Source organism: Lipophrys pholis (genome assembly GCF_963383615.2).
Source record: "Lipophrys pholis genome assembly, chromosome: 16".
NCBI classification, from domain to species: domain Eukaryota; kingdom Metazoa; phylum Chordata; class Actinopteri; order Blenniiformes; family Blenniidae; genus Lipophrys; species Lipophrys pholis.
In genome coordinates, this window is record NC_137634.1 from 11,579,537 (window position 1) to 11,596,270 (window position 16,734).

The 16,734-nt window shown below is 43.9% G+C and overlaps 1 protein-coding gene across 1 annotated transcript; it reads right to left on the reverse strand.

The window, feature by feature from the left end:
• Positions 1 to 817: 817 nt before the first annotated feature.
• ubtd2 (ubiquitin domain containing 2) lies at positions 818 to 12,594 on the reverse strand. Its single transcript, XM_080482750.1, has 3 exons — positions 12,410 to 12,594; positions 9,036 to 9,272; positions 818 to 2,819 (listed from the first exon to the last, which is right to left on the reverse strand). Exons 1-3 carry the CDS (start codon positions 12,477 to 12,479, stop codon positions 2,308 to 2,310), a joined length of 819 nt encoding a protein of 272 aa, XP_080338876.1. The 5' UTR covers positions 12,480 to 12,594; the 3' UTR covers positions 818 to 2,307.
• Between the last annotated feature and the right edge of the window lie 4,140 nt (positions 12,595 to 16,734).

A 16,734-nucleotide genomic window follows, 5' to 3' on the forward strand; every position in this document is an offset into this window, starting at 1 on the left:
CTGTGGCGTCCATGTGGGTCAGCAACACTTTTACTTCCCCCAGAGATCCAACCTGCAGCTCGCTAACCTGCAGGGCGACACTCCTTCCTCTTTGCATCGTTTGTCCGAGAGACGTTTGATTAATTGCGGCGATGCTGAGATTATCCAATACAACGCACACTTTTCTTGAGCCTCAGTGCTCACAGCGGCATCGTGGCGCTTTTCCAAGGTTGTTTTATTTTTTATTTTTTTTTAATGTTCGTGTCAGCTTGCAAGAGCTGATTTAAAGGAAGGAGGTTTGCACTTTACTGTCAGACAAAGCACAGCGTCTATATCCGAGTACCGTGAAAGAGAAAGTCTTTCGGGAAGGCCTTCAGATAAGACTCTATGAGCTCTGTACTGCGGGGTTACTTCATTTGTGCGCACAGACTGGAAAAGGCGCGTCTCGGGTATAAAGGAATTTGTCCACCTGCAGCAATTGACAAGAAAGGCTTTTTATGGGACACATTTCCTGACACTTTGTTGCCGGTTATTATTTCCAGGAAATATGTTCAACACCGAAACGCCCAATTGGATAAAAACAAACACCGTGCTGGCATTTGCATATAAACACAAGCTAATAAAACATGTTGATTATGCAGCTTTAGATAAGCTCATAAGCCCACAGTTAATGTACTCCGACATCAAAATTATTATGAAATGAAACGGTCCATAAAACTTTCTCTGGGAACAATTTGTCTTACCACGTTGTCGTTTGAACTAAGTTTGTGTGAAATTATTAGTTGTAAAAGAATTAAAAACAGCCTCAGTGTTGACTTTTTTCTTTTCTTTTTTTTTATCATCGACTACAATCTTTCATTCAAATGGTACATCAAGCCTCCTTCCACCTGGAAAACTCAACAAATATAAGTTTCTCCTCTTCGACTCATCATCCAAAGACCTCCTCCAGAAGTTACGGATCTGATCTGTGTGTTTGCTTTTGATACAGTTGATAACATTTTTACCGTGGAGCTTTTTTTTGCTTCATGAGAAGTACTCCACAAACCAAAAATAGTGACTTTCTCTTTGAAGTTCTTACTGGTGAACTATGTACCGAGTAGACACAAACAATTCTTGTAATTTACTTTCGATGGATGATAGCGACACAAACCTATTCTGTATTGTAAATTAATCTGCCAGTAACATTGATGCTTGGCTGTAAGAAGTCTTGAACAAATTCCTATTGTATTCAATAGGTGGAAGGTGTAGTTTTGTAATTGTACATGTTTTTTTTTTTTTTTATCTGTCTGAGAAAAATATGTCCGGCATACCACACATGGAAAACATTTTGTTCCAAATTTCATTCAAAATATGAAAGCAAGCAGAGAACAAGGAATATAAACAATGACCAATTTTAATTAAAAACGTTCTATTTTTTAATCAAAATATGCAACTGTGTTTCTGATGTCCATCCTTTTGCCACATGAATGAATAAATATGGTTGTGCCATGATCATAGATCAACATCTCCAAACACACACACACACACACACACACACACACACACACACACACACACACACACACACACACACACACACACACACACACACACACACACACACACACACACACACACACACACACACACACATTTATTCACACACGCTCACGCACATAAACGGACTACTTACTGTTTATTACATGATTAATCTGATTGTTCAGTGAAGCAGAGTGAAATAAAGTATCTTAACTGAGCAGCAGCTTGGTCAAACATCCAGCCAACATCTGTTTGCTTGGTACCAAACCAAATGTTTACCGACTCAAAATGCTGATTTGATTCACATGGAGTCACAGAAATGCATGAACCCGATGAATTGTCATGATTTTTAAACTGCCCGACGTGAAACCGAGTGGTATGGAGATGTATATATAGATATATTATATATAACCCTGTAGCCTCATGAACAGGATTCCTACTGTTGAGCTTCGCCAGAGGGCAGAACTTGAATGGAAAGTGGAACACAGAAACATTCAAACATCAGTGTTGCTAAGAAAACCCTTTAAACCATCTGACAAAGTCTCATCTTGTTGTTTGGTTTCCATAGGAACAGTTAAAAAGACTTCAAAAAGGTCAAAATTTTCAACGTGTAAAACCAAAAAGGACGAGTCTTTCTCGAGTCAAGAGTCCCTGCGCTCCGGCAGACGGCCAGTCGCTCCCCACAGGAAGGAAAGCCTTTTCTCAGCGAGGAGAGGAGAGGAGAGGAGAGGAGAGGAGAGGAGAGGGGAGGAGCTTTCTCTTTTTTTCCTTGTTATCCTTGTTTTCTCCGGGTTGCCAGATTGGGAGGAGTTAATTCTCCACCGGCGTGGGCTCCTGTGGGAGTGCAGCCACCCCCTCCAGCGCCCCGGGCCCGGGCGCCTCCGGTGTGTGTCCTGGTGTGACCGGGGGCTCTGGCGGCGGGCGCTGGCTGAGGATGACCTGCACTACATAGTCCCTGGAGATATTGAGTTGGTCCAAGCGCAGCCGGTCCGTCAGCGGCCGACCTGAGAAAAACCAGCGCTGGGTTGCGGAGGGCACGCCCTCCTGACTCTGCAGGCGGCGCTTCATCATGCCCACCGTGTCCGTGGAGCGGACCGCCAGCCGGAGGTCGCGGCCCGTGGATAGCCGCAGGCGGAGCTGGCACTCTCCTCCTGAGCCGGGGTCGCCGGCGCTGCCCGTGGACGGGTCCGCGGCCGCGGAGTCCGGGTCGGAGCCGTCGGGCTCATCGGACCGCTCCTCGATCATGTTGACTGGGGGAGAGAGGCAGTAGACTGGCAGCTGGTATCGATTCCCCAGTTCATCGTAACATTCGGTCAAAGCTCCTGGAAGACAAGAACGATTGAAGACGTAAGCGTGTGTTTGTCCCGTGAGACTGAAGAAACTCCACAAAGACAGGAGACATTGCACTTTTTGCTTTTTCCAGTTCATTCAATAAGTACTTAAGTACTCAAGCATGTGTTATACTGACTGCTGTATTGAGATTTAATTTTATACATCAACAAGAAACCCTTCCAGATACGTTTTGGATGAAATTGTATTGTGTCAATAATGAATCTTTTATAAGCTTGTCCTCTCTCTTGTCTTTTTATTTTAAATACTTTTGAAATACATAAATAAAATGATTTTCCCTCTGGTCTACTAGTTTTTAAGACTTGCTTTAATGAGTTGATGTGGTGAAACGGAGAACTTTAAATAAGCTCTTTGGACTCTCTCCCTCTCCTCCACATATGATATTCTTACTGACAGCAATGTTTACACTTTAAAATCATTTATTATAATGTATTAAGACAATAATACACCTTTTTTTTTTTGGTTTGTTTATGGCTATGTAGGCCACTCTGACTTTATAGTCATTCTATTTGGTATTTGCCATTTCCTTTAAATGTTCAATGGAAAACGATTATCTGAGATAAAAGCATCAGAACATACAAGTTTAATCTTCTTTCTGCTCCCTTTTATTAAGGAATTTGAAAACCTTTGTTCTTGAACATTAATTTCATTCAATGTAAAGACTAATTGGTAAAATGCCACTACTAGATTTGCTCAATTTATATTTTGTTATTCCACTATTGTGACGTGATTGGCATTGGTTGCTCCAAATACATTATAATAGCGACTTCAGGAGTACTTAGATAATCATCCACTGTAATTACTGTGACTATTCTAAACTCTTAATGTGATGTGGCATCATAAAGCTCATGCACACATACTGGAAGCTATAAACCTTCAATGTCGGCTTACGACTTACAGTAACCCGCACACCAATAAAAGACTAATTGTACGCAGCGTTGTGTAGCGTACACTGGATAAATCATTAGCTGTGCACTTCCAAAAGCAAAGCTGGCAACAACTAAAGACAAGATGAGCAATCTCTCATCTTTCCTGGTTTTACTGATCCTACAATGCTGCCACATTTACATAAACTTGGCTTTTGTTCCCCCCCCCCCCGTTGCAGTCATGATGAAGTGAAAGTTTGACACATCGTTTCCAGTGACTTTTTCTTGGTGTTTCACTGCTCCAACATGAAATGGAGAAATGAGAATCCGACTCAGAAAGCTCGTCGTGCGAAAGTGGCAGAAAAGGGAATGTGGTGGAAAACGGTTACGGCACCACGAACGGACTGTGATTCAGACAGTGAGAGTGAAGCGCTGGTGGAAACGGCAGCGGGGGGGAAAGAAGTGTGTAGAAAGGTCACAAGCAGAAACTTGACACATTATTTTTCTTTTTAAGGGGACCCCCCCCCCACACACACACACACCCCCCAGGGGTCCTCGGAGGGTTTTCAGACGGTCACGTTCGCTGCACCGTAAAGTAATTCCACCAATCTTTCTCTCACCTGAAATCATCTCCACAAAAGCAAAAACTCCACCTCTCCCTTATTCTTTCTCACTGCCGATGTTTTGAAAGGTCACCTCGCTGCCCCTGTGTGGCTTTTTTGTTTTTGTTTTTGAATTTTTCTATGACTTAAACTGAAGTCACTTGAGAAGCGAGCAGCAGCTCTCGTGGTAACAGAGATGAGTCAGCAGGAGCTCACAGGATGCTGATCGCTGCTTCGGTAAAAGACTGCTGCCGCGGGTCAAGGTGACGGCATCGAACCGCGACGCTGGGACCCGGGGATCGTTCACTGCACTAAATGGAATAAGAAAGAGTCAAACATATCAAAGATCGTGGGATGGATGTTTCAACTGAGGGGTATCAGACACACGACCCCCAAACGCAGACGTTCCCATCAGCCTTTGGGATGAAGTCACGACGAGTACTAATCGCAAAGAAAAGCTCAACTTTGAGACGATGCCGCAGTCGGATAAGCGAGCGACACTGTGAGGAGCAGCGTATGAAAACGGGCCTGTTGAAGGAGACGGAAGTATCTTAAACAACTTTGGAGAGAAATCGTGTGGTAGAGACTTTAGATCTGGAAACTTTCATCATGTTGAAATCTCACTTGATGTTTTTTAATTCCCAACTTTATTTGTTTTGCGAAATGATATTCAATGAAGTGTAGACTTTTTTTTTTTTAATTTATTCATATCTCTATGTATTAAAACCAAGGAAAACACGTGGAGTTGTCATTATTTAAAGGTTATTATGGTATCATTTTACTCATTCAGCGCCACTCAAGTTTAAAATTGGCCTGTGAGTGACTTCTCAACAAGGATTGACATTGTCCCTCTAACTTCTTTGGAAGATATCAAAGAACTTTTAGAGAGAGTGGAAGTGGTCAGTTTCACAAAAGGTCAACGTAAACACAAGATAAATGTCAAACAGAGAGAGGTTTTCCTCTTAATTTGTGGATTGTCATTCAACTGTGGGCTTTACGTCTCCCTCGCTTGTTCCTCTCCAGCCGGCTCCACCTCGGTGTTGATCTTTCAGCTGCAGAATGTTAATGGTTTCCAGGTGGCGCTAATGTTTTTGTGTTGGAAAAACAACAACAAAAAAAAAAAAAACCCCAACAAGAGCTCAGTTTTGGAAATCATCCCTGCAAGCAGAGCTGGGCCTCGCATTAAAGAGACTCATTTCTACCATGAATGTTATTGTTTTCTTGAAAGACGTACTGCTGCAGACCTGACAAAAAACATCTGATACGGATGGATCCTTTTCTTTAAGTTTCACAAGCCGATACTTGGTGACAATGACTTTCATCTGGAGACGTGGAAATGAGCTCATTTGATGGATGAATGACAGCAGAAAGGACTCCACTGGTGAAGCGGGATATTTAATGACTTGTCTGAGTGACTTAACACTTCATCACGCTGGGGCCGACTGATGTCCGCCTCCGTGTGCACCGCAAACCGAAATACAAACATTCTTTTAAGTACAGCAAGGCCACAACAAAAAAACCGCTGTCTGGATGTCTGGAGGACGTCTTTTAAAGTCTCCTCATCATACAACAGCATAACAATCAATGATTCTTTTGTTGCTTCTATTCTGCACCATTACAATAATTAGAAATATTTGTGGTTCTTCTGCATATTTTTCCATCTCTTGAGTGTAAAAGGGAGCAGCCCACTATCATCATATAGTTAAATAAATAACAATTGCAGTGATGCAGCTTGTAAAACACAAAAAAATAGCACATATGCAATTTATTTTCTGTAAAATATCCACAATGTAAGATGCTATAAAGTCTGAAATGGCAATATCATATCAATTTCTCATGTCCAACTTTAAGGTCCTTTGTTGGTCTCATGATAATATCACAATAGCATTTATGACTGACTTGTCCAAGGTTAACTCATAAAGTGCTAGAACAACTTTAATTACTGTATATTTACTTCAGGGGTGAATTCCTTTTATTAGTGCCTTGGCATCTATGAGCAAACACATTGACTCAGTAAACAGAGATATCAAACAACGTAGAATTACTCTGTTCAGTAATGTTAGCTTCACCACTGTGAACACATGAACATGTGAGATTCCCACTGTGTCTGAATGAACTCTTACAAAGTCACAACCAAGACTGCCCAGTCCTGTTGAAGTGGGAGAGTTGAGGAGTTTTTTTTCTGTTTGATGTTCTACAGGCCGACATCGATTGCAGGGTGTTCTAGATAAACACTCACAGGAATTTCATCTCATCTCCTCCAAAATGACTAAACAGACCCGACAGTCAACCACACACACACACACACACACACACACACACACACACACACACACACACACACACACACACACACACACACACACACACACACACACACACACACACACACACACACACACACACACACACACACACACACACACACACACACACACACACACACACACACACACACACACACAACAGATAAGCACACAAGCTCGACCTATTATCACATGTGAGTCAGGCCTTTCTGTTTAGAAGTTGCATGCGTGTGGGTATTTGAGGTTAATGGACTTGAAATGTGTGATTTTTCTGTTTGTTCACAGTCAAACAACTAAAACAATCAACTGACAATCATATGACCTTTCGGTCTAAAAGTCGAACTGGAGGCAGCTCGGGCGCTGTGAGGTGGCGTGGGGAGAAGGTTGGAGCGATCTGGTTGCTCCGTCGGCTGCACACTGCTGGATGAATGAAACTGTGATGTCAGGTTTGGGGAATCCACAGCTGCAGCCCGGCGGGGTCTGACCTCGCCAAATATGCAGCGGGACAAGACACAGACGAAGCCGAAAAGGCTGTTAATGGTAAAAACCCATCCGGGCATAGCTTCTCCATATGATTAGGAACATTCGACTGAGTCCCGTTGTTTCGTCAATGTAAATTCATTCTGTCCACCTCTGCAGGGGAGTCCGCATAAGTTGGAGAAATGCGATTAGCAGCAAATGTGCTTCCTGTGACATTATTCGGGGGTTTTAAAACATATTGAAGCTGTGCTTCGCAAGCGGATTTCAAGATAGTCGGCTTTTTCGATATAATTATTAGTCAGGTGATGAGATTGGACTTTTGCACAGAAAAACAGGAAGTCGAGGGACGTCGGAACAGCAGAAACTGAGACCAGCTATCAAGACAAAACCCGCCACCGTCCAGCGCCCAAAACGAAAACACAGAAGAAAGGAAAAAAAAAAAAAGACCTTTCCTCTCCTCAGTTGAGGTAATATGAGACTCTCGTGTTATAAGAAATAGGAATAATAAAGTATGACGCACATCCTGAGTTGACGAGCCTGCTCAAGCCGCTGATAATTACCATGTGGAGCTGTCCTTCCTGAACCTGAGCCACGTCAATTTAATAGATTTGTTCTACGTGAACACTCTCATGTGTGATTTTGAAATATTATGTTAGTGATTACTTCATTAAGTCTGGCTGTCAGTCGATTAAAAACGCGCCTCCTTCCATCTATTATCCATCGATCCGTTCTCCAGCGTGTACTTCTAGTCTGAAATCTGACATGAGCTCATTGAGATTCACTTAGAGCTCCTTTAAATCCTGTCAACTGAGGACTGAATTATACACATACTTGAAACCAGATCCATATTCACTCAAATGTCAATTACAGCAGGAGATAGAAGAAAAAACACACATAACCCCCCCCCCCCCCCACAGAAGTCACTCAACAGACTACAATTAATTGCGATGCGGCGCAAACTTGGCTTCCTGTTTATGAAGCCGCTATATCAGATGACACTTGAAACTAAAAGACACTTCCTGAGGAAGCTTCACTACATCATGTAGCCTCTCAGTTCCAGCCGGGTTAATGTAAGGCCATAATACTTGATACCGAGGGGGCCGTGTGGTGGAGGCCGCTATCTGATGGCAGGAAAGTCGGACATGACATGTGAAAGGCATCTATCCATATTTGCTTTTCTTATTGTGGTTGTATGAGCTCTTTATCTCTGGATCAGCTGCTTCCTCAAGGGCTTAGAAACTCAAGGGCTATTCTCAAACTTCCACAGAAATCAGGTAGCAAATTTCAAGTGAAAATAGAAATATTTATAGGTTATTAGAAAATCACAACAAAGGGCTCCTCCTTTGTCCTATGATGGACTGTTGAGCTGTCGCTCAGTGTCAGCTGAGACAGGCTTCAGCCCCAGAAGGATGGAAGGTTGGAAAATTCAGGCACAGCGGAAATGGACCCATGTTGCAACCTGATTCTAGTTTTATTCCCGAGAAAACATAGGAAGACAAAGAGGACATTTAGGAATTTTTGACTTTTTGAAAAAAAATAAATTCAAAATTCAAAATGGCCGGGTTTGATCAGTAAGCCACTTCACAGAAATCTAAAGATTAACAAAGGACCACATATAGATGCCATACCCATCCTGTACCAACTGCAAACTAATTTCCCAAAAAAGAGTCAATTGTTTGTTTGAAAGGCGACCGGAGGAGGAAGGTCTAACAGCAGTTGTAGATGAACTATGTCAAATTCATGCGTGATGATAAAATGTGTTGCTTGTTTCCAATTTAAAAAAAATAAACAATCAGCACAAATGATGGTCATAGATTCTTGTGAAAGAAATATTCAGCCACAATTTGTTCATGCGGGTTACATACCAACGCCCTCACAATGATCAAAGTTTCCCTCCCCTGATCTGCAGCTACTACTGTGGAAATGTGTCCTACCATGTGGCAGTGTGATGCTGGCCCCGTCGAGGATGGCCTGAGCCAGCAGGTGGTCACTGCTTTCAAAGGCGCTGGCCGCGGCCCGCAGCGCATCCCAGATCTCCTTCCGGCCCTCGAACGCTGGCGCCGTGTCCCAAAACTCATCTCTCTTGCTGCGCAGCTGGCCTTCAGTCATGGGGTAGTCACTTTTCCATTTAGGCCTCTCTCTTTTCAGGGGCTGGTTACGCCCCAGAGCCACTGTGGGGGAGGGAGGGAAGGAGGGGTGTGGAGAGATAAGAAAGAGGTAGGTGAGAAAGGAGAACCAGAGAGGAAAGATATGCTCATATTATAAAAAAAAAAAAAAAAAGAATAGTGGGGAGAGTGGAAAGGGATAAAGAGGGAAGAAGGAGACAGAGGCATTACAGAGAAAAAGGAAATCAAAGGCGAATGGGGATGTGAGGAAAATTTTGAATTGTTGGATGTAAGATCAAAGATGACAAAGACAGAAAATGAGAAGCACGGGGAAAAGGAACACAGTATACTAATAGTTAGAACTTACCGAAAACAAACTCAACAACGTTTACACAACTAAGCTCATTTGGCAGGTTTAACATGGGTACAAAAATGACACCATGCCACACACAGAACTGGGGCTGGAAGTGCAACGTTACTAAACTTAGTTAAAAGGTTCGGGTCCCAGCATCTAACAGAGCTCCATCTGCAGCAGAGCGGCTGATGAATAACACCATCTGGAGCCCCACCGAAGGGGACGGCAGGTACAGGACAGAGAGTACACACGCATGTGTTTGAGGACGCGACTCAGACAAGGAGAGAGAGAGAGAGAGAGAGAGAGAGAGAGAGAGAGAGCGAGACGAGCGATCAAGGTGTTGAGTTACACCTGCTGCTTTTGCACACGTACGCTGTTGATCACATGTCACAGTCAGATCACGCTGCCCCGCATAAAGGTTGTTTGTAGTAAAAAAAAAAGAGGTGACGGTCAAAGTTTTAAACACTTGCGTTGACTTTTTATTAACTGGGTATAAACATAATGTCACGATGTGTCAGTATACCACGAGACTTCTCTTAGTGGGAATACGTGTGTCATCTCCAAGAAATCAGGGCAGGAATTGAGTTGAGCTCATTTGAGGCAACTGAGGGAAAATTAGTGGACGTACTGGGGAAAAAAAACAAAAACAAAAGGCACAATCCTCTGTGGGAAACACCTGCTTGAAAACCTGTGTGTGTTATTGCATTATGGCCACCACGTCTGCTTGACTGTGCAAACACACTTCTACAATAGCTTACTCCTCGAGCTCATCGATGTGCCTACCACTCACTGACATATCGTTAAATTCTTGGCTATCCTTCAGAAATCCTAAGAATTCCCACTGGATTGGATGTGGGTCAGCAAGTGTAACAATTCTACACTACCCTGATATCTGCTTCTGTAAAAACAAATGAATTCAGACAATGTGTGAAGTGGTGCACGTTTGTTTGCACTACAACATATCATCATTGACTATTTAATCTTCTTTTTTTTTTTTTTTTAACCAATTCTGTGTGACCTACTCAGGTGGGATGTCTGCGGAGATAATCCAAGTCAACTGGGCAGATGTAAAAATAAAGCAGGGGACCATAAAGGGACATTATCTCAGCATCCTTAGATGCACAGTCTCCACTTCTTTGCTTGTCTCGATCTCCAGGTCTGTAATTAAAGTAACTCACTGGCCCGAATCTTCCGAGTAGGAAAAGTTGTCTGCGACGCCACATGCTGATTCAAATCCATACAAAAGCGACTCCATATGAACACATGCATCCCAGTTAAGCTCCATTTCTGGTGCAAATTAGGTTGTTGTGTTGTGTTGTGATCGCAACATTGCTTTATGCGAAATAGACAAACACTTAATTATATGAATTTAAAGGCCTTTGTGCTGTTGGATATGTATTCCCAAGTAACAGTGTTCTTTCTCTTTTGAGACCTAGTTTTAATGAGATGCAACAGAGCTTTGTTACTTGCCTGAAATACTGCAAATTCGTCACTAATGCAATATTAACATTTGCAATACACACATATCATGAAAGACTGACTCGACTGCAATAACCTGTGTTTCCATGCACATGTTCATGTCAACAGATCTGGCCAATCAGATGTAGACCTAATGCACCAGGTTGTGCCTAATTATATCAACATGACCTGGTGGTGAAGAATTCAAAAGCACAGAAATTAAGGAAAACCAATGGAGTCAACAACTGCTCAGGCTCGGAAATGCTGCTACTGAGTAACTGCAGATATGTGATTAGAAAATGAATAAATCCAGACAATTCTGACTGTTCTGATGAAATGCTGAGGTGATCAGGCGTAATAAGAGCTGATGTCAAAACAATCTGGTGCTTTGAGGCCCCACTTGATTCATGTATTGCACCCCAGTCATGCTTTTGCAACATGATGCCAAACTTGCACATACCATGCAGCCACATTTCAGACTGGCTTCAACCTGTCAAACAGTTTCAATATCACTAAAAAACATTTGTATTTAATTGGCATGCACCAAGTCACACTGAGTGCACTCTGCTCCTGCTGTCTGGGCCCAGAACCTTTGTCACTGCATGCTCTGCTGTTTATTGCTCAATAAATACAGTCAAGATAATCCCTGCACTGTTTACACTGTGTTGTGATTATTCCTCCCCCCACCCCCCCCCACCCCAGGCCTTGCTCTCAAAAACAAAATCAAAGCTACACTTTTATTTTATTTTTTTTAATGTGTGAGGGAGCAAAAAGAAAGAAATAAATAAATAAATAAAAAGCAAGAAAAGCACATTTGCTTTACGACAAATCCAACAGCAAGTCCTGTCACATCCTCCTGCACTTTCCCCCAAAAACACCTCAGGAAACGTGCCAACGAAACGAAAAGACTTAACAATAGCCCCGGGCTCAGCATGCAGGGATGGGGCCGGAGTTCTGTTCAAGCGGGGGGGGGGGGGGGGGGGGGGGGTTGGTTGAGAGCTCGAGGTGCCCCCCTCCTGCATGCCGCTGCCGAGCCTCTGACCCACATCGGCTCTGCAGAGAGCTAGCAGGCTAACTAGCCGCATTTCGGGCTGGCTAGCTCCGTCAACAGCGCAGAACAAAGGGAGGCAGCGTCGCTCCGCGAATATCTGCCACTTCGCGAAGAGAGCAGCGGGAGAGCCCGTCGTCTCCCCCGCGCTGAGGCCGCGCTGGGCGCGGGCTGGGAGGCGCCAAGGAGCCCGTCTGAAGGCTCCGTCTGGCTCGGGTATACAGGGAAAGGGAAGCGGAGGACCTCCACAGCCAGGACAACATGCAGGAAGCCCCCCCATCTCTCTCTCCCTCTCCCTCCCTCTCTAAAGCCGAGGTGTGTGGATGTCGACCGGTGAGTTACCTCCAGTGCCGTCCGAGTTCTCGTTCAAGCTGCCCGAGGAGTCGTGGTGGCTCCCGACACAGCCACCCATGGATGTTTCAGCGGAGCAAGCCCGGGCTAGGTAGCTCACCCCCCGGCCCGCAGCTAGAGCTAGAGCTAGAGCTACATCCACTACCTCTCTCTCTCTCTCTCTCTCTCTCCCTCTCCCTCTCCCTCTCCCTCTCCCTCTCTCTCTCTCTCTCTCTCTCTCTCCCCCTCCCCCTCCCTTCCCTCAGCGTTGAACGGTCTCAGCAGGAATAATCTTCATCTCTGGAAGCAGGGAGACGCACGCGGAGGTTCCACACATCATCTTTACAAGGTGACCCAAAGAGAACAGACAACAAAGACAAGTTAAAGGAAAAAAAAAAAAAAAGCTGTCTTCTTCAGAGTCTCCTGACTATGATGATGATGATGTATTTTGACACGTGTGCTGTCATGTTTGGTGAGAAGCTGTTTGCTGTCCTGATGAAGACACATCAGAAACCCTCGTGTCCTTGAACGCCTCACTGTCACTGACTCATGTCGGCCAGCGGGACAGGTCATCTATCCTCATGTCTCACGCGCTGCAGTCGAAGCTACTCTCGGCTGATGGAGAAGTGACAACAAAATACACCATTTCTAATGCACTTGAAAATAAATCGGTTCTATTCTGTCCTGCATTCATTTTTTTTTCCAACATTAAACGTGTTTCGTAAACGATGTCAAGTTTTAGAATGAAGTGCGTTTATTACTACTTTTAGGTAAGACAAATAGTGCCATAATAACCTTTGAATTTAAACTTTTAAAATCTTCCTTTGTCGTGGCGCAGAGTATATGTGATGAAAATGTCAATATTTGTGCAAAACTGCTCAATTACTGAGGAAAATTATTACAAATCCCAACATGAAGCCAGTTTTAATGAAACCTTCTGGTGCAAAATACAGTGAAATGTCCCAAAAAAGATTTCTTGTAAAACAAACTCAAGCTGACAGCCTGGCTTTGAGGCCAGTTTGAAAGCAGCCAGCTATCTTTCATGGCAGCATCTCCGATATCCCATCTCAGATCTCAGGGTTGTGTCGGTTACTCTTAAGAAATGTGATAACAAAATAGATGTTTTCTTTGACATTCTTTGAAAGCGGGCCGGTGTGGAGCCTCTTGCGGGCCGGTTTTGGCCCATGGGCCTTAAGTTTCATACCCCTGGATTATACCTTGAAGCTGTTGCTGACTAATCAAAATACGGTATACATTGCAATGTCTTAAGGCGTTCCATTCAACCTGTCGAAGCAAGAATGAATTTTTTGATCCATATGGAAGAGAAGTGAAACTAAGGTATTTACTGACTCTATTCTATTCTGTTCTATTCAATTTTTTTTAAGTCTTCCATTCAGCCGTCCTGAATTTGCTTCCTACTTTGGTCTAAATAATAATAATTGGTGTATTCGCTATAGTTTTGGGAGGGTAACAGTTGGCAAAATATGATTCATTCTCCTAATTTAATGTTTGAATCAAAAATATGATGCTTTATAATTATGTTTCTGACCATGATAGGTCCACTCCAAACCAGCCAGCGCTGATACAGATAATAAAAATGGATAATATACTGTTCGCTGTTGGTGACTATAAGTGGAATTGTTGTGTTTTTCTCTGTAAAAGTGGTTTGAAATGACTGTGTTGTATTTGATGCCATATAAGTGAGAGTGAATATCTGAAAAAGCCAATATTTCTGCTTTATAAGCCTTTCCATTAAACACACATCGTAGCAGTTCCCCCTTTTGAATAAATACCAAACTCTCCTATAAACACACTGCTTGAGAAACAACGATTTTATGTTTGGATCAGAGAAATGTGACATTGGTGCCTCGAGGCAAACTATGTTGATTAAAGTTGCCTCTTCTCTTCACCACAAGAATAAAGTTCTGCATGGTTTCTATCTTTAGGACTGTCCCTAAGAGACTTGGGTGTAATTTGACACACAGAAACAGACACACACACACACACACACACACACACACACACACACACACACACACACACACACACACACACACACACACACACACACACACACACACACACACACACACACGCAATAGGATAGTGTGGGTAATTTTACAACAATGCTGTCTGGAATTTCAGATATTTCTCATCACTGGAAACTGAAAGGAGACGTTCATGCAGGAGAGCGCTTCCATGGAAACTCTCCTTTGGAAATCTGTGTGACGTGAATGACGTAACGTGACGTAAGAAGTTACTGAAAATATGCTTGACATGCAGCTGCATACTCCGTGATCAAGGTCACAGCAGAAAACCCAGCACCAGTGCACTGCTTTCTTCGTGTCGGCCTCCCCTCATGATCCAGTGAGTGACTTATCGCCTCCACTGACGGATTCCATTGAAAAGGGTGATGTGGGGTGTTGAGCGGACGTTGTTACTAACCAGCCAGCGAGTTTAGATTGAGCTCACTCCACAATCCCATACTGTTCTCAACATGCAGCCAGAAGAAGGGCAAACACGAACTCGAACCATATAAAAACCTGCAGATGGTTCCACGTTAAAGCTCAGGGTTAGAGCTGTGGCGTTGTGGAAGCCTCAGTGAGCTGAGAAATATTACCCTCTCTCATGGCTCAAGGCAAGAGTAGGCAAACATGAAATGAAAGCGTGATAAGGATGCTTTCAAGAGTCACAGTGACCTCTAGTGACTTTGCTTCGTGCAACAACGTCATTAAACGGCTTATAATGCACATGTTTCTCTATAATAGGTGGTATAGTTTGAGAGCAGGAAGACTTCAGACATTTGTTGTCAGCTGAAAGACACTCGGGGTGATGTATGAATAATTGGTAGACTAAGACAACAGCATTATGCTGCTCAAACTTGTCGGAGTTGGTATAAAACACATACGTGGTGTTGCTTTGATTAGACATACATTTGGAACACTGGCAGCTTAAAATGTTAGTTTTGTTTTTGTTACATGCAACCTGCTTCAGTAAACATTTCCATGTGACGCAGGCTCTGTACGTGGCGAGACACTGAGCTTGTTCACATGATTCTTGTTCTTACAGGGGCTCTAATGTCTTCTGCCTGTGTGGTCAACCTGCTCCTGCTTGGTAATGAGAAGGCTTCGAGGTCGGACGTGGGGGTCAAGAGGTGTCTTTAAATTGTCCATTAGTTTCTGAAGGACCAGTGATCTTCATCTTAACAAGGATAAAGCAGGAGAGAAGATGAATGGATTTGTATAGTCATTCAAATGGTTGAATTGACATGCATATTTTTCACGCTGTGACTGATACTCCTCTGAAAGTCTTCTCTCTGCCTGCGTGATCAGCGCTCAGCCAGTAGATGGCGCTGGAGAGATTGAAGTGCACACTGCTCGCCTTCTTACAGAGAGGCGACACTGGTGGTTTATGTACCTGTGCATATCCCAGGTGTGTGTCTGTGTGTGTGTGGGGTGCGTGTGTGCGTGTGGTGTGTGTGTGTGTGAGGACATGGTTTTTGTTTTGTGTTTCAGTGCATGGTGAAGGTTGCTGGGTCAGGAGCTTCCAGGGTTCTCAAGGATTGGGGGACTTTATTTTCCATTTGCTGACACACAAGGGTGTACAAGGGCATTCACATAATGGGAAAAGAATTTCTTGAGGGCAGCCCAGAATGTATCCAAAGACTGCAAGAGATAAAAAAAATATATATATATATAAGATTCACATAATAAGAAGGATCCAAAACGTAGGCCCTGCTATTGTAACATTTTACAATGAGCATATTGCTGCCTTTAATGCCGGAGGTTTCTCATTAGACGGGGATTTGGTGGAAGCTATGTGGGGAAGTCAGGAATTGGGGGTGAAGGGCAGGCAAGCGAGTTCAATAGGATGGGCTTGTGTGTGGAGGAGGGATAGAGAATTATGGGGAAACGGGAGCTGAATGGAAAAAGAGCATGTTTCCTGGGTCCGTGGCAGTGGGGATGGGGGTTTATGTGAAGTTCTGTGTTAAGAGTATATATATGTGTGTGTGTGTGTGGGTGGTGGAGGGGTTGGCGGGGGGTGCTGTCAGCATGTTATTACAGTGTCAGTGGAGTTTTGATGCGGGGAGGGGGGGGGGGGGGGGGGGGGGGGGGGGGGGGGGGGGGTGGGGGGGGGGGGGGGGGGGGGGGGGGGGGGGGCTGGACAGGGTAATTCAATCCAGGCTGGATATCTTTCTGAAGCAGCCTGGGAGCCGTGTGTGGTGGTGAAAACAGCTTCCTTTTTGTTGTAGAGACGCTCCCTGTGGAACATCTCTCTTTAAAGGAAGAGTGCTCAGATCGGTCTCAACGATTTTAAAGATTTTGTCTAATGAAGAC

Excerpts from the sequence above, each read along its gene's own strand:
- ubtd2 (XM_080482750.1), bottom strand. The coding sequence starts at position 12,479 with ATGGGTGGCTGTGTCGGGAGCCACCACGACTCCTCGGGCAGCTTGAAC. Across the intron at positions 9,273-12,409 it reads GAACTCGGACGGCACTGGAG|TGGCTCTGGGGCGTAACCAG; the intron begins GTAACTCACCGG and ends CCTCCCCCACAG. Across the intron at positions 2,820-9,035 it reads CAGCATCACACTGCCACATG|GAGCTTTGACCGAATGTTAC; the intron begins GTAGGACACATT and ends CTTGTCTTCCAG.